The 23,018-nt window shown below is 45.2% G+C and overlaps 1 protein-coding gene across 4 annotated transcripts in view; it reads right to left on the minus strand.

Moving 5' to 3' along the window:
* Positions 1–23,018, minus strand: part of Col4a4 (collagen type IV alpha 4 chain) — a 113,464-nt gene continuing 90,446 nt past the window's right edge. For 3 of the 4 annotated variants that reach the window (XM_031368170.1, XM_031368172.1, XM_031368171.1), the window contains 11 exons: positions 18,505–18,576; positions 16,832–16,960; positions 16,626–16,739; positions 15,153–15,308; positions 12,335–12,442; positions 11,308–11,316; positions 9,282–9,407; positions 3,975–4,091; positions 2,967–3,155; positions 1,002–1,288; positions 1–648 (listed from right to left, as the gene is read on the minus strand). In XM_031368170.1, coding sequence (XP_031224030.1) covers positions 385–648; positions 1,002–1,288; positions 2,967–3,155; positions 3,975–4,091; positions 9,282–9,407; positions 11,308–11,316; positions 12,335–12,442; positions 15,153–15,308; positions 16,626–16,739; positions 16,832–16,960; positions 18,505–18,576 — 1,571 coding nt within the window. In that variant the 3' untranslated portion in view covers positions 1–384. Of the gene's footprint in view, positions 649–1,001; positions 1,289–2,966; positions 3,156–3,974; positions 4,092–9,281; positions 9,408–11,307; positions 11,317–12,334; positions 12,443–15,152; positions 15,309–16,625; positions 16,740–16,831; positions 16,961–18,504; positions 18,577–23,018 lie in introns of those variants that run through there. The other variant, XM_031368173.1, reaches the window with a different exon arrangement.

The following is a 23,018-nucleotide window of genomic DNA, read 5'->3' on the forward strand; positions in this document are numbered from 1 at the left end:
TTTTTTTCTGTAAAATCTAGCCAGAAGCCCAATGGATTACAGAATAATTGACTTCAGTTGTTTGGGACTGTATTGACCAATGAATGAAGTTTATAATCTGGCCTTTGTCATTCACTTGCTTTTCTGGGAATTAACACATGTTCAAATAAAGGCTGTTCTTCCATCATCTCAATAAAAGGAGAAGGGCGGGGGGGCAAACGACTCCACATGTACAGTGTTTGCTTGATCTAAAGAGGGGAGAAGGAGGAGGTCGGGAATAACCATGCTGAGACAAGGCATGGCTGAAGGAGTCTGGAGAGAACCACTGAATTTGCTGGAATAATTGGGAAAGCTTGTCCTCCATGGGATGTCTGCCTTGACGCCTGTTGGCATGTTTTGAATTCTTTAGCTGTGCTTCATGCAGACCTGGCACCTGCTGATTTTCCGGCGCTGGGCGTGAACTTCTTTCAAGGTGTCCGGTGAAGGGCCAGAGGCAAACTGTAGGTCTGGGTTCACGGTGGTCAACCAGAAGCTGTACTCGTTTGCAAAGAAGTGACAGGTTCCCTGCCTGCCCTGGCATTCAAGGAATGGTGCAGCTCTGAAGTCCTCTAGGCAGCTGCCAGGTGACATCAGCGCCTGCCCGCCTCCTTGGTCCCCAGCTCCTGTGTGCTACCCAGACAAGAATAAAGAGTTAGGGCTCAGGTACTGGAGACCACCAGGACAGAGTCAGCGGCATGCCCAGGTCCTTAAGTCACTCCATAAAGAACAATTTACAATCTACTGAAGAGCAGTAGGAAGTGTGTCATGTGTACATGGAAAATTGAGCCAATTTCACTGATGGTTGAAATAAATCCATCTTCTACCAGACTTACTAAAAGAATAATTGATGAGAAAAGATAAAAGCAATAATGGTGGCCCTAAATCTCAGCAGTCTATAGTCTGCTTGGATGACCTCATATCCTCTGGTTTCTACACAGTACTACTGTCTAGACAGGAATAAGATTCAAGGGCAGGAGACTCACCATCAGAAATGAGTACCCAATCCAGAGGCTCCTCCATGTCCGTGGACACGGTGGGATGGATTGGTCCTGACTGTGGACAGCCACTGCCTGTGCTGGGGCCTCACACACTGCACAGCGGCTGATGTAAGGGCGGATCTCTTCCTCTGAGAGTGGCATCATAGGAAGAGGAGCCGCACTGGACAGCCAGTAGGATCTGTCATTTCTCTGAGCGTAGTGGCACACCTGGTGGATGTTGCAGTAGGCAAAGGGCAGGGTGCTAAACACAGGAAGGCAAGATCCTGCCAAACCTTGGAGAGAAGAAGATACACAATGTATGAGCAGCCTATTGCATGCAAGCACCCAGTGACTCCCATGTGGCATTTTACAGACACGGATGGAGAACCATGCCTGAGCCAATTACTGCTTTGGCCACCTTACTGATCTATGGACCAGCCTCCATCATTCATCCCTCTCCCTGGAGCCCAACAAGCCACTCAGGGCTAGAGATGAGCAGACAGATGGTCACAGACAAGAGAAGCCCTGTGGATGAGAGGTGAGGGTTGCCCAAAACCCCCATATGTCTGGACTTTATTCTAAGCTGGGATACCCAAGATGAAAATGATGGAATCAAGTTTGGAGATGGTGGTGACCATTCAAAGAAGATGCTGAGCTGGAGAGAGCCAGAGGCACAGAGCATCAGCTCAGAGCTCAGTGGTGGCTTGTGGGAGCCAGGGAGAGTACATCAGCGTGACTTCATCTCCTGGTATCTGGAGATAATTCAGACCATAGGATGTGGCCTTTGGCAATCTCGTTAAAGGGCTTCGATTTTACCTAGGGCTTCTACAGAACTTTTAGAGAGGTGTTCCAGCCCAACCAGGGCAATAAAAGTACTTGATATTAGGAGGGGAGAGAAAGCTGGCTCAAGATAAACATTAATTCTTCTCTCCAACCCCCATCCCATCCTGAAAGAATCTAGGCATCCAAGGAAGGCAGTGCAGTAGTGATACCAAGAGGAAAATAAAGATGGGCATCTGAACATCGGCCACATCATCATCCTCTTATTAGCTAGGGACCAGCCTCATGAAGGCAGTAAGACCCACCTAGCTATCAACTGCCCCATTTTGGCTGATACACTCCCTGTATCTACCACCCCTGCCACTGTCATCATATGCTTTGACATCGAGTCCCGCAGCTTACAAATCTGCTGTTGAAAGACGGGAAGGAACATAGAGAGGGCTACTGCTTAAAGTCTTGTGATTCCCAAACAGAACAGGATAGGGTTAAAAGTCGGTGTTTGCCAATGCTACAGTGCTGTATGACCCAGCAAATTCTGCCTCCAACTAATCCATACGTAAACACGGGAGCTCAGCATGCCCAACTAAATACTGTACATTTAGTAGCAATAAAAGCTGCATTCTATAATGGAGTTACATCTATGCCATTGCAGAAGAGCACTAAAAACAGATACTAAAAGAACAATCGAGGCTCATGCTTGTAGTGTCCCATGCCTTTAATTTCAGCTATTAGGAAGCATAGACAGGTAAGTTTCTGTGAGTTTGAGGCCAGCCTGGTCTACACAGTTCCAGGTCAGTCAGGACTACATAGTCTCATACCATGTCTCAAAACAAAACAAAACAAAAAACAAGCAAACCAAACAAAACAAACAAACAAAAAAAACAAGCAAAACAACTACCACCACAACAACATCATCGACGACAAGAAACAGTAATAAAAAGGCAAATAATAACCAGTCACCAGAATGAGCCTCTGCGGCATCTAACAGGATCATGAGAATTAGCATGGCAGGTTCTTTTTCTTTTTCTTTTTCTTTTTCTTTTCTTTTTCTTTTTTTTTAATAAAGCTATGGAAGATTAGTGCTTAAGAAGTTGATGAATCTGTAAGATCAACTCCTAGGGTTTATTCTCTGAGCCACAGCATGAATGACCCCATATAGCACATGGCAGCTTATTCTTGGGGTACTCATACCAAGATCTTGATTGTGGGCCTTCTCCTGTCCTTCCATGTATAACAAGCTGTATCCTGTCCAAAGCCGAGGCATGCCCACAGGGCAGGCTGGTTCTTGATCTGTCTGACTGTGGAGAACCAGGAGGAAGCCACTGAGGTATCCAGGGCCAAACCCCTTGGGCCCAGGATCACCAGTTGGACCAGGAGGACCTAGAGAAAAGAAAGAAAAGATTTTTAAAAAAAAAAAAAACCCACATTTAATAAGCATTTTCAAGTATCTGTTTCAGCATCTTGCTCACAGCCTGCCCCTCCAGAATGCCCCGCCCTATTCTGTCTATGGTATACAAAGATACAACTCCTCCAGCAAAGCCATCACACTTCTTCAAGGCTGATCACACAACTGAGAACTGAAAATATATTTTTTAATTGCTTCTGAATTAAACATATAGTCCCAGTTCCTTGTCAGTTTCCCTCAATGATGCAATATACCAATGACCCTCATAGGGCCGGTATCACTTTAGGTAAAACAAGGAGCCCAGATTACCAGGAACTCCATTAAAGCCCACTACATCCAGAACCCAGTGGTGGTGGAATGGAGAAGGGAGGATGCTTGAAGCTCCTTGCTGAGGTAGCTGTTGGCAAGCTCCAGACTGAGTAAGAAACCTAGGATGAAAAACCGAGCAGAGAGAGCAACTGCCGAAGAGCCACCACACTCACACACGTGCGTACACGCATGCATGCTAAGCACAAGGGAGGGAGTGTGCAGGTTAAATGCAAATATGCTCATCAGCAGGCCAGGGTTTTCACCTCGAAGTGAAGAAGGGGTGTGTCTTAGAAGCCCCTCCCCCGTGGTTACTGAAATACTTCCTGGGCGATTGGGATTTCTTAGCAAAAGATAGGAAACATGAAAAGCCCTCCCAAGGCTTGCAGAGGTGGTATTCAGGGTAAAGCTGTGAGTACATCCACATTAGACGCAGCTCACAGCAAAGACTGCCATGGTGGAAGAAAGAGAAGAAAGGGAACTTCTACCTGGTGCTCCAGGACAGCCTGCCTCTCCAGTGTCACCTTTGCGTCCAAGAGGTCCGGGAGATCCAGGGATGCCGTCCTGGCCCCTCCTGCCATCTGGGCCAGGCTGTCCTTTGCACCCTGTAGGAAAGTTCATGGTAGAGGTGGTGGTAACTACAGCCTGTGCATCCCATGAGCTGACTCTGAGCCTCCTCCCCCTCTGATGACATTGGATCTATTCATTTGTTGTACCCAAGTGCATGGCATTGGCTTATGACCTCCACCAAGCAACTGGGGCAATGGAGGTCCTGAAAGGTACAAAAAAAAATTGAACTAGATTATGACATGGTCTAGTAAGGAGTTAGGCTATAATCTGTAGCTCTAGACCAGGAGGGTGTTGAAAGGGAGGTTACCCCATTTTCTTCATTATTGTTTTGGTTGGTTGGTTGGTTGGTTGGTTGGTTGGTTGGTTGGTTGGTTGGTTTGTTGGTTGGTTTTTTGGTTTGGTTTGGTTTGGTTTTGGAGTTTTGGTTTTTTACTTTTAGAAAACATTGAACATGTAATGCCTTTATGTTCAAATATTCTTTCATGATGATGTTTTTAAAATCTGGAGGAGTAGAGGAATGAGTTAAATGTATTAGGATTCATTTTTTTTTGGTGGTGGTGTTTTGTGGTTGTTTTTGAGATGGCGTCTCCCTGTGTACCCCTAGCTGTCCTAGAACTTGCTCTGTAGACCAGGCTGGCCTCGAACTCAGAGATCCACCTACCTCTGCCTCCCTACTTCTGGGACTAAAAGTATACTGCCACCACTGCCCAGCTTAGGATTTGGTTTCAAGGGTTTATGGTGGGCTGGTTTCAAGCTAACCCCTTCACATGAATTATCAACCAAGTTCTTCATAGCAGCCACATATGGCCCCCACATCTATCATGTATGTGGCCATTTATGCCATTAGACCCATTTAACTGTACTTATTAGCCCTATCCATGTTTCTAGATGCTACTTGTTAAAGTCTTTTCTTGAATAAGCTCTTCATGGGCTGGTGTGTACCACCTTTCTTCCAAATTCAAATATTCTTTCATGACGATGTTTTTAAAATCTGGATGGAGGAGTGAAGGAATGAGTTAAACGTATTAGGATTAGGATAGTGGCTTGGAATGTCTGATTTGGCAATAATGTCTTTAAAGATATGATCAAGGCAACTCGAAGTCCTTAGGGCAGACAAACCCAATCTGGCTGGGATCTCTATAGGAAAAGAGAGAAGGCTGCCACGTGCAAAGGACACTCAAAAGAAACCAATCGCGTGGCTGCCTTAATCTGAGACCTGCCCTTCAGTGCCAAGGGATGAGGTGTTTGTATAGATCTCGCTCTGTTCATTTGCTACGACTGCCAGAGCAAACGGAAACATAGCTTGATACTGGGGAGGTGAGATTCCTTTGCTGATGACAGTGGTGAACGTAGAAGACAAAGGGACTGACCAAAGATACTGTCCAAATCCTGTCTCATCGAGCATCAGCCTTGCCCTGAAGAAGGCTGCAGGGCCTCCCCTTGGCAAGCTAGCAATATCAGGGATGGCAAACATCACTTCCTACCCTGTGCCGCTCTAAAACCCTTCCCTTTAGAGCATTTCCCTCTGCTGCACCAGTGTGGGCTCTGCCTGGGTTTTGTACTCTTGCTCTAGCAACTAAGCATATGGATTCCTCAAGATGGATTTCTCAAAGATGGAGTTACCTGTGTTTTTGAGCTACCCAGTATTGGGTGCTGGGATATGAACTCTGATCCTCGTAACTCTTTTTGTTTGTTTGCTTGCTTGGTTTGGAGACAGGGTTTCTCTGTGTAGCTCTTCCTGCTCTGTAGACCATGCTGGCCTCAAACCTAGAGATCTGCCTCTGCCTCCCAGCAGTAAGCACTTAACCATTGAACCATCTCTCCAGCCTCATTCTGCCAACTCTTAACACCATAAATGGTGCCCAAGGGACTTATATTAAGGAACCAGTGCCTGCAGTGGCTATAGGAACCAGTGCCTGCAATAACTATAGGAACAAGTGCCTGCAATGGCTATAGGAACCAGTGCCTGCAATGGCTATAGGAACCAGTGCCTGCAATGGCTATAGGAACCAGTACCTGCAATGGCTATAGCAAACAGATTTACTGTTCACTCTGTCGCTTTATGATGTCATCAATGGCAGTTAACTTACAAGTTGTGCAATCAGGTTCTGATGTGAGGAGACCGAGAGCCCGAGTAGAGTACCTGCAGTCAAGTGTCAGAGTGTCCCTTCCTAGCCACCATACTTCCCCTCTCATACAATCATGGATGCCTAAACATGAAATGCTCATCACCCAGGCAGATGTGCTTTAAGAGCTGCTGATCAGAGTGAAAAAGTAAGACTACCTTAAATGCATTTAAGGTGGTCCCAGGACAGCAGCAGCACCCAGAAGTCTAAGAAAAATGAACCTCACAGCCCAGTCCGCACTTGAGAAGCCACAAAGTCTAGGCTGGGATCAGTAATATGTATTTTTTTAAAGCTCTCCACAGAGGAGGGGTAAAGGTGGGGGCGGATTCTGAAGTTCCAAAAGGCTTGAAATTCCAAGCTCTCTCCTATCTCTGGGTAAGTTCCGTTGCCCAGGCTAACCTTCAGGACTTCGGGGCTGTTGTCAGGACCTTCACTTTTCCTTGGCCTGCTGCACCCAGCACAGGGCCTTGCTGGATTCATTTACTTCTTGCAGAGTGCTGGCACCAAAACAGTTGATAAATAATTCATGAAAGTGGTGGTTAAATGAGTTATGGCATAATCAAATAATGCAATACTCTGCAGCCGCTACAGACAATACTGTCGGAAAATATGTAACGACACAGAACTGATGTCATGTTAAGACTACCAGTTTGCAAAAACAGGATGATAGGACGGACTCTAAAAACATGCAGAAGTAAGCGTGGATAGATATACAACCAGCAGTACCTTTTTAAGCTGGGTTTACTTTACTTTTTTTGTTTTTCTTTTTTGTTTAAACACCTGTAATAAGTTTGTTGTTGTTTTTGTTGTTTTGGGTGTGTGTGTGTGTGTGTGTGTTCATCTGCTTATGTGTATCATTGTGCATGAATATGTATTCATGTAGAGATCAGAAGTTGGAGCCTAAATCACCAACCAAAGAGTACACATGGAGGGATCTATGGCTCCGGTCGCATATGTAGCAGAGGATGGCCTAGTCAGTCATCAGTGGGAGGAGAGGCCCGTGGTCCTGGGAAGGTTCTATGCCCCAGTGTAGGGAATGCCAGGACAGGGAAGCAGGAGTGGTTGGGTTGGTGATCAGGGGGAGGAGGGATGGGATAGGGTGTTTTTGGAGGGGAAACCAGGATAACATTTGAAATGTAAATAAAGACAATATCTAATTTTAAAAAAAGTTAGAGTCTTCCTTGACAATCACCTCCTTCCAGTCACCCTACGCTTGGTTTGTAGACAGGGTCTCTAATGGAACCTGAAACTTGCTGTCTTTTGAAACTGGCTGTCTAGCAAGTCCCAGGGCTCCTAACTGGGTCTGGCTGCCCAGCCCTGGAATTCAAAGCATACTGGCTGCTGCACTCAGCTTTTTTACTTGGGTTCTGAGGGATACAACTCATTTCCTCGTGAGTATGCAGAGAATGCTTTACCAAGCCAGGTACACCCCTTAGCAGGCAGAGGCAGGAGTCTCGGTGAGTTCGAGGCCAGCCTGGTCTACAAAGGAAGTTCCAGGACAGCCAGGGCTACACACACACAAAAAAAACTCTCCCTCAAAAACAAACAAATAAACAAACAAACATACATACATATGTACATACATACGTACGTACATACATACATACATACGTACATATGTACATACATACCAGAAAGGAAGATGAGAGAGGAAAGAAAGAAAAAGGAGAGAGACAGAGAGAGTAATTGTGTGTGTGTGTGTGTGTGTGTGAGAGAGAGAGAGAGAGAGAGAGAGAGAGAGAGAGGAGAGAGAGAAAGAGAGAGAGGACAGACCTTTAATAACCGACTCATCTTCCTAGCCGCACAATAAGATTTGGGGTTTTGGGTTTGTGGTTTTTGTTTTTGTTTGCAACTTCTTCTTAGATTTCTAATAAGCCCCTATCCTTCCACAAACAGGTCTCGGCTTTAGATGTTTCTGTTTCCCAGGGGGATATTTGATAACATCTGGAAGAATTCTCGGCTATCACAAGGTTTGGCATCCAATATTCAACACCAGGATAGACCAGGGACACCACTCAACTATCCAGCCTAGTGCTGTCGACTTGGGGGCCCTTCACAGAGCAGATTACCTGGCCCCCAAGTCAACTGCACTAGGCTGAGAAAGGCTGCTCTACACTACTGTGGGCACTCAGGGCATCATGGATTAATCCTCATGGATTCCTCCATCAAGCATTTAGCAGACACCTCCTATGACCCCAAACCCTGCGAAGATCCAACAGTAAGCAATGAGAAGCCTGCTCCCAGGCTGCTCTGGTCTCTAGGGCTGTAAGAAAACAAGTGATGCAGAATTCCATTCCACTTCCACAGCCTTTGGCATTGCACTGAAAAGGACCATGTCACAGCCAGGCAGTGGAGGAAGGAAGGGAGGCACCGGCCCGGAGCCTCCCTTCTGGTACTCTGCACACAGATGCTGAGCTCGAAGCCACTGCCACTGGTCTGAAGAGATCTGTGCTTTCCAGATGCCCAGGGCTCCCTAGCTCAGCATAAATTACCCAATGTGAGCAGAATGTGCAAGAAGAAAATAAACTCCATGCAGAATACTTTTTGCCGGGATAGTTTGGTTTGTGTGCTAACAACGGTCCTCCCACCCTGACAATGACCGAGCAATGTTCATCAAGTCCATTCCAGGAACATCATTGCCATTGCTAACACGAAGAAACACTCTGTGTTTTCCTTCTCCATCTTTTGAGCGGCTCCTTTCCTTTTCTCTTCTATCAAGCTGTTTCTGCTCCCACGGCTCGCAATTCCATTGCTCTCGTTTGCTTTGTTGGTTGGGTTATTAGTTGTTGTTCAAAACCAAGCCAGGAGTTATGAGATCAGGGCACCTACTCTGCTGTGCTATGAAGTTGCCAAGCAACACCCTCCATAAGCTGGCCAAATGTAAAAGATTTCATTAGGAATTCAACAGATGAATAGAAAGGATATGTGGATCTAGAGTCCAGCTCCTTTTGTGTTTACACACATGCACACACACACATAAAGGAAGAAGGGACTTTTCACAGATTCGCTATCATGAGCTATTTCGATTCCTCTTGAAGAGCAACATCATAAAATCATCTAGATTTTTATTTTGACAGTGAATTCAAGAGAAGCTCATACCTGGTCCAGGCAGGCCTCTCTGTCCAGGGTCCCCCATGGCTCCTTCTGGTCCCCTGGGGCCTGGCACTCCAGGAAGTCCTGGGATTCGAGGACAGGAATCCACATCTGCAGGAGGCCCAGGTTCACCTGCGGTTGGAATCACAGCTGTATAATGGGTTCACAGCTCCTTCTACACTCCCTGGTAAAGAATGGGTTCCTGACACAGTGCTAAAATCCTAACATGAATCTTTAACCAGTGTTAAGTTCTGCAATGGTGAGAACTTGCCTTGCTCCCTGCAGGGACACCCACAAATCTTCTAGAATGCCTCTGTGTGGAGTAAGTGCCTGAATGACGGCTGGAAGGAGGGATGGATGGCCAGAGAAAGCAGAAATAGAGATTACTGGCTCTTAGGTGAGGTAACCATACTTGAATGACCTTCAAGGGATTTTCACCCTTTGTGCCATTTTTTGCTAGTGAGCTAGCCACAGTTGTCACTTCAAGAGGAACCCCGGGATTCCTAAAGCTCAGCTTAGGGTGTTCCTCGTTATACTGAAGCCAGGTAGATTTGCCTAGGATCAGTTACCCCTATATAATTCAAGATGGCCAAAGGCTCTCATGCAGTGATTTTTCCATCTTCAGTGAATGTTGGCATGATCTACAAGGGCGACAAAGATAGTCTGTTACCTGGGCTCCCACCCCATGAAATACTGTGGTCCTTGGTAGTCTTGGCAGAGCTCTCAACACTGGACTTGATAAATCCAGCTACAAGGGATTTTTCAAATGTTTTGCTGATGGGATCTCTGGGAATTTCTGAGATGAAACCCGGGGCTTAGAATGATTTTAACTCTTTGGGGAGTTCCAGAGTCAGCCAGAACTCAGAAAGCACCCCTACAGAGCTGAGTTCTAACTCCAGCACATTAGAATCCTAAGCAAATGGGTTAGAAAACAGTTTCTGAATCAGGAGGTCTGAAGTGGGATCTACATGTGCATCTCTAGCACATTCCCAAATGAGGTGAGTAGTGCTGACCAGGCAATCTGACCATGAGAACCATCATACGGAGGGGCCGACACTCTTAAAATACTGCTTATATATGTACATCAAGACAGCTGCTTCCAAAAGCATCTTTGTAATTTTTTATTTTCTTATTTTGTTTTTTTTTTGGGGGGGGGTTATGGTACATTTAAATTTTTCTTTTAATTTTATGTGTATGGGCGTTTGATGACATGTATGTCTGTGTATCATACCTGTGGAGGTCAGAAAGGATATCATATTCCTTGGAACTGGAGTTACGGAAAATTATGAGTTGCTATGTCGGGGCTGGGAATTGAACCATGGTCCTCTGGAACAGCAGCCAGTGCTCTTAGCTAATGACGCTTCCCAGCAGCCCTAACAGTTTTCGGTGCATCTTTAAGAAAAGGTCTCCATCTATAGCCCAGGCTAGTCTATGTCAAATTTTCTTGCCTCAGTTTCCAATGCTGAGATCACATATATGAACCACCACACATGCCTACTTTTTCCCTCTGGGGAATATTTTTTAATACAAAAATCACACATTGCTTTTGCATGGCAGAGTAGTATGTTAATATTTTATTGTTGACACACAAATAAACTTGTTTCTTGAAAATGTACTTATGTCTTTTGTAGGTATAAGGGCCCTTTTTTTTAGGTACATTGGTGTTGCTCTTTGTGGAGATGTGTGTATCTACCTTGCGAGAATCCTAAAAAGGAGCTACACTATCGTGTGCTGTGGCATCCAACAAGAGCACTTAGACTTACTGCCTGAACTAAACTTCTGTAAGCCGAATGCCTACCTCACCTTGACAACCTGTAATGAGAGTCATCACCAGGACACTAATATGAGGTTACTTACTAGAGCTGCAGCGAAGAAGCCAAGACATTAAAACCGTCGATGACCCCAGAAACCCCATTTATAAAAATATGAAGCAGCTTAAGTCACAAACACAGTGGGGAGGGCAAGTGCAGGGACAACAGGCAGATAGCATGGGGTGGGGGTGGGCGATTCTCCATTTCACAGGAACTCTTACCTCTGCAGCCTGAAGAGGTGCCACGCGGAGATGCAGAACCGGGCGATGGTTTTCATGTGGTGGAAAGAAAATTTAAATTTGTGAGTGAGGACAAAGGGGGAAGCAATGGCTGAGAACATAAATAATAGTGTGAGGGCCATAGGTGACAAGCGGAGTAATGATGTATTTACACAACGCGTTTGCATCATTGTGATTGACTGACGGGAGCAGCTATGATTCTGTGCTAATGGAGTTCTCACCTTTCCAAGGACTTGAAAGGAAAGCCTCTGGAGAAACAGACAATTCTAGCTGATCTTTCTGTGGTACATGTGTCCTGACTGAGTGCGGATAGGAATTGTGGCACTTAAAGTCTCCTGAAAATCCTGTATTCATCTGTCATGTTTGATAGGTTACAGGCACAGAAAGGAAGCAAGAAGAATCCAAATTGCAGCCCTCTGTCTATTGTACGGTGGCCCCTGGTGAGGCAGTGCGCTGTGCTTGTCCTTTGGATTATGGTACCACAAACATTCCAAAACAATACGAATTGATGCTGAGCATCTACGCTACTTCCACTAAACTCACACACGTATGTCCATCTGTCCTTTCTTTGCCTGATTCATTCTTACTGTTTAAAAAAAAAAAAAAAAAACTGGCTAAATAATTAGGTTAGATAACCCCTCTTCCCGAAGGAACTAATGTACTTTTCAGAAATTAGGCAAGATGCCTATGGAAATTCAAGAACAAGAAGTAAATATAAAATCCTAACAGGAATCTCATCCTCTTCTGTCTCGTGGGTGAAAAACACACAAGTATTTCTTCCTTTGTAAATAATACATTCAACAGCAGCTCTTACTTCTTAAATGTATTTGTTCTGATAGCTTATCAGACCGGAGATTTGATGGGGCAATCTGAAACAAATACACTCTTTATATTGGAAGGGTTTAACTCACAAGTATGCAGCAGTTCTGGAGGCTGACCCTCACAGTAACTGCTAAGATGGGAGGCTGTGTGGCTATGCCTTAGGAGCTGATGGCCACCAAGAGCTTACCTGGAGGACCCACTGGCCCTTTTTTGCCTGGAGGGCCAGGTAATCCCTTCTCTCCAGGTGTCCCAGGAAGACCAGGTGGCCCTGGAAATCCTGGAAGTCCCATTGGTCCTAAAGGAAAGATGAAGATGAGGGAACAGAAGGAAGTGTTACAGTGACTATAACTGGTTGGGTATCTGTAGAGCTCTGCTCTAAGAGCAGGGCAGAGCCAGTGTGAGGGAGGAATTCTGCCTCCTTTTGGAAAGCTGAGAACTCCCTCTGCAAAAGAACCCCAGTGGTCAATGAGAAGGCTATAAAAGCCAAAACTATATGAAAATACAAAAGCGCTGTATCCTGAGCCTTCTCTGGGGACAGCAAAGGACTAGATCTAGAAAGGAAGAAGAGGTACCTGGGGTAAGATGTCTGCAGAGCTGTGGTCCCCCCATCACCACCTTCAACATCTTAGAGTCAGGCCCACCACCCACTGCATCCTTTCCTTGTTGGCCCTTGTAGATGGTACCCTGTAACCTCCAGTAGGTGCCCAGTACACCTGTAGGCCTGGTGGATGGGCCTGGTGCTGTTTGGATGCTGATTCTGCCCTCCTGGGAGGGGTTGCAGACAAGGAGTGAGTCATACTCAGGTGACTTCTTGTGAACCAATCCCCTAATGAATAAAGAAGCCAATCACTTGAGTGAGTAATCGGGACTTCCGGGTTGGATGGCAGAAGAGAGGAAGAGGAGAGTTAGGTCCTTTTGGAACCGGACAGCATAAGGGTAAGATGTAGCTGTCAGAGATCCCTAGTATTACGGCAGATCCGCAAGGATTCACCACCAGAGGAATCAGATTTTAGTAAGGCTTACAAGATTAGATTTTAGTTGTTGTGCCCAGAGATTGAGTTACCATTATTTCTGAACAAAGTTTGTGTTGTGTTTTCCTTGTCTGGGTTCAACAGAGAAAGGTACTGCAGCAAAGTCTGAGTTTGCCTGATGTGCACCACAAAGGTCGTGGGGGATTTGAAGCCCGGGGCTGGTATGATAACGACCCACCAGTGGGAATGACCCGCCCGTGGGAACGTAAAGAGCTGGGTGGAGGGGTTTTGGGAGTTCCCGGCCAGAGAGTCTCCACGAGATAAAAACAGTGCATGGATGGCCAGGCCGTGGGGGCTGAGAGTTGCCAACACAAGTGCAGGAACTTGAGGTTCATTTTTTTTATTATTATTTCCCACAACAAATACATATTTGTGAACTGCAGAACTCCCTACCCTTGTTATAGGAAACCATGGGCTGGCTGGTGTACCTCCTAGAACATAGTAAAGCAGGAAGCATAGATAGTAGTTTCGCTAATATTTTAGTCTTAAAAAATTATCACATGTGTGTATGTGTGAGAGATGGGGGTACATGGCATGCCACGGTGCATGTGCGGAGGTCATAGAATACTTTGGTGAAGTCAGTTCTCCAGTTCCAGGGATTAAACGGAGTTCATCGTGCTTGTACAGCCAATGCCTTTACAGTCACTGAACCATCTCACCAGCCTCACCAACCAACCATTTCTAACATCACCCCTATCTTTGGCTAGGTCGTCAGGATTAAACTGCCATACTATTTCCCCAGCTCTGGAGCTTACGTTCAGGCGTACATACATGCTCTAACCATCTCGGCTTCCTTTCTGATTTGGGTGGCATGTTCAGCTGATTCTGATATTCAATGAGCAGAGAAACCCACAGGCTTGCAGATGTAAGTCACAGCATCACAGCTGATTTTATAGAGATTTTATAGCTGATTTTATAGAGACAAAGCGGTTGCAGCATGCTGTTCATAGGCACACACTCCACAATCCCACAGTTAGCCTTTGCACTGTTGACGTTGCAGCCTCGGAATAAGTTTGGTTTCCCTTCCGCTTAATCTTTTGCTGTGTCTCATACTGGGTTCGGGAAGTAAAGCAAGGTGCTCATTTCTGGGCATCTTTTGGAAATTTCAGAGTGGGATTTTAAAACCCAGACCTCTTATAAAATAAGGAAGTTGAAAAAAAAATACTCACTAGTCCCTTTTCAACAAAAATGTTCCAGAGAGCACCTGCTCTTTCCCCGCTACAAATGTCTAATAAACACACGAAATGGAGTCAGTCCTCAATGGGCTGGGCTGTAATAAGTCTGAAACACACACTGAGTTTCAATGGCAGGCAGGGGTTGGGGTGGGGACTGGGGAGAGGCACTGGGTTTGGAAAACTGAACAGCAATATCCCCTTGGTGGTTTTTTGGAGTGGGCATTTTTGAGCCATGTTCCTGCTCTATAACTCAGGCTGTCCTGGAATGTGCTATGCAATCCAAGCTGGTCTTGGACTCATGGCAATTCTCATGCATTTGGATTACACCATGCTAGTTTCACTTCTTAAATGTGGCTTCTGTATTTTTAGTTCACTTGTGTGAGGCTCCTTATATTTCTAATGGTCATTTCTACTGCAGAAGATTCAGTCTTTTTCTTTTCCAGCTTAGTTAACACAGGTCTCATGCACCCTCCACTGGCCTCTCACACTCACTATATAATCAATAGTTAGCATGAACTGCAGATCCTCCTGGTGCTGCCTCTCAAGTGCTGGGATTATAAGAGAACACAGCCACCCAGTCTGCGACACACTGAACATCAAACGCCAGGCATACTACCAGGTCCGGCCCCTGTGTGCCCTTCTTTCAACTTTAAGGAGGAAACCTGAGGGCATTTTAGAAATGACATCATTTCCACAAGAAATAGGAATGGCATCATGGAAGGAAGAGAGTACCCTAGACATTTAAATTAAGCTTAGGAAAGTCTACACATACCACAGAACACAATACCAACATTCATACCTTTCTGTCCATCTTTGCCATCACATCCTGGGGGACCCTGACACCCTGGAGGGCCTGGTGGGCCTCGGGAGCCAGGTGGTCCTGGCAAGCCATAGTCACCTGGATCCCCTTTCAGAAGATCGACATTCCCAGGGGAACCTGGAGGCCCAGGTACTCCTGACACAGAGAGAGGAGGCAAAAGAATGCTTTCAGTCAAAGACAAAGGATGCATATCAGTGGTTTGAGGGCTTCTTAGGGAGAGAAAATAGTGATTTTTCTACAACCCTTGTTTGCAAGTCACTATATTGCTTTCCCTAAGAAGCTACAGGGTCCAAGCTGAGAAAAGTTAAACTAAATAGACTAATACTCTCTTTTCCTTGGGAAGTATCAGCTGATGGTTTGTATCCACAATAATCTCATTGTTTCAGCAGGTTGGGTGGATGAGTGGGAGGGAGGGTGTGTGGATGGGTGGTTAAGTGGATGGATAGATGGGTGGGTATGTGTATGCATGAGTGAATGAATGGGTGCTCGGGTGAATGAGTGAATGGTGGGTGGATAGATAAAAGGGTGGGTGGATAAATATATGGTTGAATGAATAGATGGGGACCTGGGTTGAAGCTTAGATGGATAAATGGGTGGGTAGATGGATGAATAAAATTTTAAGAAAATGTAGTTAGTAAGAAAGAAATGTGTCCTCCAAATTATACTCTTACTTTAAAACAAATCTATTCATAGGAGTGACCTGACCTTAACTCTATTCTCAGTTAATGTCTATACTTCCTAGCACAGTTTTTATTGCTTTTATTTTCAATATATAATCTCACCTTTACTAAAAAACAACAACTAAAAAACTCAAATAAACAATATGGTAGGTTTGTGTTTCCATGTAAGAGCTGTATGAGCAATGTGAATGTGCCTAGTGGCCATCGCCAAGGGAGAATCCATCACTAACCCATGCTCTTCCCCTGACTCTTGGGCCAACCTAGTCTGTCATTATGTTCTTTTTAAAGAGCTGTTTATTATTTCCAGAATCTTGGCCCACCAGAATCCATCCATGTGGAGCAGTGAGAGAGGCACCACGCACTGCTGGAGCCCATGTACAGACTGTCTGTGTACATGACAGCCATGGGTCCCAGCCCTCTGCGCCAGTGGACAGGTGCTAGACAACCAAGGAGAACACAGCTCTTTCCTAGTGCGCACTTGTGACAGGCAGTGTCAATCTGGCAATCGGACATGCTTGTACCACCTCTGTTTGTACCTGGGCAGCAGGAGTCTGATGCTGTTGACATAGAAGAGTCAGGGAGATGTGCTCTTCTCTTCCTGGACCTGGGAAATACTGCTACCTAGACTACGCACCCAGGTGCATCTCACTTAGCCATCTTCTAAGTCGGTAGAGCCACTTTGGGGCTTCTCTGTGAGATACTACAGCCATATCTAGCTGGTAGTTTCTAAGGGAGACACCCGCTGTCATCCTCAGTCACAATGTCATCATACCTCTTGGGCCATCGGGGCCAGGAGGTCCCCAGTCTCCAGGTGGACCTGGATCAGGGATGTCACCTTTTGCAGCTCTTCCTGGGGCACCTGGAGGACCAGGTGGTCCCGGTCTCCCTATGGAAGCCCAAGTTCATATGTTAGTCCCGCTGCATCGAAATTGTTTTAAACTAGTTCTTGAGGAAATATCAAAGCACGGTGCTTCTTACCTGGGGGTCCTGGGAGGCCCTTTTCTCCAGGAAGTCCTGGGGGAGAAATCCCTGGGCCCCCAGGGTCACCTTTCTCTCCTTTTTGCCCAGGCATCCCCATTGGCCCAGGTGGACCCATTTCAAGCAAACCTTAATGAGAAAAACAGCATCAGCATTGTATCCACTCCTTGTTTATACCTGTCAGAGAACCTAGAAGGACCCAGCCGCCAGCAGGAGTGTGTCAGAGAAGGTGGCTGGTTCCATAGAGAACAAACTCTGCTTGCGGTGATGATCTGTTCCTTGAGTCCCCAATTTTTTTTTATTACTGACATCACAGCGAACAACCACGGGCCTGGTTTCTTTTGGGATTGTGTGCCAGATTTTAAGAAACATTAATTTAGAGACAGTTTCACAAAGCAACAAACAAAGGAGATGATCATTAGTAACTGTGAACAGATTCCTTAGAAATCTCAGTGGAGTGGGTCTACCATAAGAACTCCTGTTCTCTGGAGTTTCCTGTTGGAAGGGGAGAGACTGTCTTGGGTCTCTTGGAAGGATCACTTACATATTTAACCAGACACACATTGAAAGAGCCACCAAGCAAACTTTAGGTGACCCAAGTTACTCTTTGAACATCTGAAATCCATAAAGACTCCATCTCCGACAGTAGCATCACACCTATCTGTAAAATCCCTTTTCTAACAGTTATTCAAATTTACAATTTGGGTTTAGCTACTATGTCTGACTGTAGGTTATTTAATTGAGACAATAATACAATAGACTTTGTTTTTTTTAATGGAACAAGCTAAAACACAATGGTTGAAGATTAACCTGTCTGTGATATCAAAAATATCGGCAGGTTGGAAGCTGGAGAGATAGTTTGGCAGTTAAGAGCGCTTGCCCCTCTTCCAGAGGACCAGCTCTTGCCCCTCTTCCAGAGGACCCAAGTCTGAATCATAGGAGCCATGTTGTGCACTCAGAAATGACGGCCTGTAGCTCCAGCTCCAAGGAGAAGCCAAGGCCTCTGGCCTCGTGCAGCAGCCATGCCTACATGCATGTACCCACACATAGGCACACATAATTGAAAATTATAAAGAGGAACCTTTTTTTAAAAAAAAAAAAAAAGCTAATGGGAAATAATGTAATTTTTCCTGACAGTCAGAGGTACAGGAATACCAGCACCGCTAATTAGATTATCTTGGATGGACAAGCTGTTGGTACACTTAAAACAATATACATTTAAAAAACAATAGCAAAGACTGTTTTTCATAGTCTTTGAAATCTGGTCCCGTTTGAGCAAGAAGTCAGAGTATTCAGTTGACAAACCTAAACAATAAAGAGAAACTGCCACTCATTTGCATCAAGTTTTCTTTTTTGTTTTTTTGTTTTTATTGTTGTTTTGTTGTTGTTTTTCAAAACAGGGTTTCTCTGTGTAGCCCTGGCTGTCCTGGAACTCACTCTGTAGACCAGGCTGGCTTCAAACTCAGAAATCCACCTGCCTCTGCCTCCCAAGTACTGGGATTAAAGGTGTGTGCCACCTCTGCCCAGCTGCATCGAGTCTTCTAAAATGTCCTTTTTACATGCTATTCTTTTGGATTCATCCCCAGTTCTCAGGATGTTAAGAAACACCAGGAAGAGGTTCCACTTCATCCAGTCTATTGATCAAAGTTTGATCACCAATGAGCTGGTCTTACCTGAGGTGCCTTTTGCTCCTTTCTCGCCCTTCAGACCGTGCAAGCCATTCAGACCCGGAGACCCAGGAGGCCCTGCAACACAACACGCACTCTGTTGTCCCAAGGGTTAGGCTAGCTCTTGGTTCCTACTCTGGCTACCTTCCCATGCCTAGGTCATGGGAGAATGAGTCAAAGTGGGGAAGGTTGATAGATCTCTGTCTAGAGGCCACACCCTAGGGGCCAGAACCCAGACTGAGATTTCCAGTACATTCATTTGGTGAAGACATTCTGACAAGAAGACTTAACTTGATTTGTAACTCTCTCATGACAGAAGAGAGTCTAGAGTTGCCACATTTGCATGTAGGAAGTGACCTTTGATTTGATGATGATAAAATCGCTTTAGACTGGGATAGAGGTTAGAGGACACTAAGTCCAATGCTTTCTGTTTCCCAGTTTGAATCTTCTCTTTCTAACCAGGGTGTGCTGGTCCTAACTCCTTCCAGATGTAGTCATAGTAACGAAGCAAAACAAGATCATTCCAGCTGTGGTGTACGGCACTACCATGTGCTGTATGGTTTTGTGCTAAGCATGTGCTACTGAAAACCAGACATGTGGGTCAAGCTCAGCTGTAGCTATTTCTCTGCAGCTGGTTCTTTCAGAACAGCCCTTGATACCTTCTTACCAGCAAATGCACCGACTTTCTGGTGATCTCTGTGTTCCAACCCAGGCTCTGAAGACCAGACCTCATGCCTCCACTGGTGTCAGTACACCAGTGGGATTGGATTAACCAATGGTGATCTAGAGTCCAAGCAGCCAGCCACCAGCCTGGCTTTACTTACGTTGCTATCAAACACATCTGGTGCTTTCCATCAGTAGATGTTGGGTTGCGCTTAACTTTTTCAGATGACAGTTTCCTAACAGGTCAGCACTAAGTTGAGGGAGGCAGAAGTGAGGAGGGACACAGGCAGGTAACAAGTATCCTAGAGTCCCCTCGTGGGTGCAGAGCCCAGTCACAAACAGTCCCATGTGTCTTGTCCCACTGTGTGGCTCTTAGGAAGGAAGTTTATCAAAGCCTTTGGCCAAACCCAATGACCTTCCAAGTTCATTGTTGAACTCCCCAGTAACTGTTCTTTCCCACACAGAACTAAGCTCTTCCTCCTCACAGCCCACCATTACTCAGATTAGCACTCAGTGACAACACACTCAGGTGACCAAACACACAGAAAGTGGCTCCTGAGGTGCCCACAGGGCCTTCATAGGGCTCTCTGGATAGGTTGCCTATATCTTGGCTGTACAACAGTTGTGTCTTTGGGCAGCTGCCTCCCTGGAGCAAGGAGAAATCAGAGCACAGGACCAGGCCTTTCTAGTCTTTCTATCCCTACACTGAACAGAGTTCCTACACCTTGTAAGCATTGAACAAATGCTTGTTGACTCAAGGACTGGAAAGAAAGCTAAAGAATGCAGAGTGCAGCTTCTGTTTGCATGCCACATCTTTCTCTAATACATTTATGGAACAAGCAGGATTCAGAGACGTTAGAGACTTCTACCTATAGGGAAATAACTTGAGTGCTAATTGCTCTGTTTGGAAAAGCGGGTTCTCATGGAGAGTCCTTAGTGGAGGATGGCATAGTTACTGGCTCCAATCTGTTTATCAGCAGTACTTGAAATAGATAACTGTTATTCTCCTTTTATGACCTCAAATTTAGGTCCATTCCAATGAGCCATATTGTCTTGCACCAAAAAGGGGGGGTGGGGTGAGGATACATCCTTATTTTCCCCAAATCTTGTATTTTCTAACCACTTTTCACAGGCCTGGCTTGGTTTGTTTTCCAATTCTCTTTCCTATTTTATGAGCCAATATTTCAAGTTTGCACCAAAAGAACACAACGACCTTCTCCATCTGCCAAATCTGGATATTTATTGCAATCTATCTAAAATGATAATAAATTTTTCGAGACCACGTTGCTGTTTCTATGTGTTTTGATCTCCAGTGTTGGCCACCAAGATTGATGGCCTGGGGACTTGGCTAAAGGAGGGCTGACCTAGCCTCTGCCAACTCTCCATTGTCACATCAACACGTCCAGATCCTGGGCTGTCACAGCCCAGCCCCTTGCCATTGTTGAACTGGCCGACCCTTATGTGACCCAATGTTATCTTTCCAAATTGAATGCAGCTACATCTGGGCAGGGTTTTAAGCATAATTTTCCCCTTTTACTGAAAGCTTTTATCAATCTCATCTCTAAATCAGGAAGTTGTTCATGCATAAAATATATACAGTACAGATGAAGGGCAATTAGGCTAACAAAGCACATTCCTGGGTAATGAGGAATTTTTATTCACCTCTGATAGTCCTTCTGTTTAACAACCACCATTTAAGGCTGCACCCGGCTGCACTCAGGGGCCGGTGTGCTCGTGTTTTCCCCTGGTCAGTGACTCTAACCTCTACCCTAGCACACTGTGCCTTCCTTCTGTCAGGCAGCCCATTCTTGGTGACAGATTTCCCACCCTCAGGTTATGGTTTTGTTCTAAAGCCAGAAAAAATGCTACTCTGTACACCCAGGACACTGGTCAGATTTACATTTTGATAGGGTGACCAGTGTGTCCCTGTTCTGGAACCTTTAGCGCTGGAACATCCACATCCTAAGAGAGTCCCATGCAAAAATGAGGCAGCTGGCCACCCTGACTTTAAAGTTGATGGAGAAGTGAAATGTTCACAAATGTTCACAAAGGTTGGAAAGCCCTTGAGAACTCTTATCAAGAAAAGATTCCAAAATAAGAGTTAAACTAGAAACATTTTTTTTTCTTAGCAAGTATACAAGTGCCTATTGAAAAGATAAGTATGGCTTCCTGATGCATACAGCTCCATCCCCCAGGAGTGTATCCCATGACAGGCTCTGAAGAGACAATGGGAAGCAAGAAAGACATAATCCCTGACCTGACAAGACAAAGAAGGCAATGACATCCAGAGTGCTAAGTGCCGGAGTGGGAGAATAATTTAGTTACAGCAACTGGAGGGATGCTGTTCTGTTTGTCATAGCTCTGTGATGGAAGGCATTTCCTTCCTCTTAAAAGACATTTCCAAGCACCTTTCAAAAGTAAACTAGCGGGGCTGGGAAGATATTTCAGACAGTGAAGTGCTCCCCATACAAGGATGAGCGCTTGAATTTCGACCTCTCCAGCATTCACATTTGAAAAACAAACAAACAAAAAAGAAACCAACCAAACAAAAAATGGGTGTATATATGTAACCCCAGCTCTTCTAGACCAATTACGGAGCTCCAGTTTCAGTAAATCAATAAATGTCCAATTAGTTTTGGTTTTTTTTTTTTGTCAACCTGACACAAACTAAAATCACCAAGTAAGAAGAACATCAATCAAGAGTGAATGATCCTATTTCAAAAAACAAACCCCAAACACGGTAGAACACATTTGAGAAAGAGAGCCAGCATTGACCTCTGACCTCCACAGACACTCACAGTCCCACAGACTCAAGCTCACACACATGAAGAAGTGTGTACACATTTACCCCTCCACAAACACAAAAGTGAACGATTTCACGCGCCACTGGCCCAGCTACCCCATCCACAGTAGATAATCACATATAACAGGTTTGTCATTCTCCTCTTGTGTGGATGAACAACTAGAAATGGAGTGCTGTCCTTTTAAAAGGTATCTGTACTCAGATGTGCAGAAAGCAAACAAACAAACCACTTGTAGCCTGGATCTAAGTAAAAGTTTAATTCTGACCAGACCCAAGCAGGACTCAAAGCTCCATCCGGTCTGTACGAGCAGAGCAGACACATCTGAGTTCAGCAGCTGGTTTGTTCAAACAAGAAAAAGTTGGTTTCCGTACCTAACCCAGGCATACTTCAAATATTTAGCTTCTCAGTTCAAAGTGTTTCTGCTGGATCGGGCTTCATTTTTACATCGGCATGATAAACCGCAACAATGGGTTTATCCTGGGATGTTTTGAGTTTTAAGACTGTATCCCACTGTTTTGTTTTTACGTTTGGCTGGACCTGTTTTTGCTGTGCCGTGTGCAGTGAAACAGCGTCCCCCAGTGGTAGCAAATGAGCATTGCAGCAGAGGTGTGTATAGCGAGTGAAATGCCCTTTGATCTGTTTTCCTTCTAATACTCTCAGGTATTTACCATTTCAGTGCACCTATTAGGAGGCTATTAGCAATTACTTTTAAAATGATTTTATTATGGACCGAGTTCACGTCTATGAGGGTTTTTTTTTTTCAAGCAATGTCATTGTGAGGCTATTTGATATTTGTTCAAAGGGAAAGGAAGAATATATTGCAACCACCTGCAGGCACTCGGAAATGTTCCCTGATGTGTGGAATTGGAAGGCTGTGAAGAGAAAGCCCTTAACAATATCAGATGTTTTCTTTTGGATTCCTCCCAAGTCCTTCCAGACTGGAAGAATGTTGAAGTCAAAGAGGAGGTCAGGAGGGCTGAGGGGTTGCCAGAGGCAGGAAATGTCTACAACCACCAGAGAAAAATGTCAGGACAACAGTATCATCGTGCTGTG

Source organism: Mastomys coucha, unplaced genomic scaffold (assembly GCF_008632895.1).
Source record: "Mastomys coucha isolate ucsf_1 unplaced genomic scaffold, UCSF_Mcou_1 pScaffold14, whole genome shotgun sequence".
In the NCBI taxonomy this organism is placed as follows: Eukaryota; Metazoa; Chordata; class Mammalia; order Rodentia; family Muridae; genus Mastomys; species Mastomys coucha.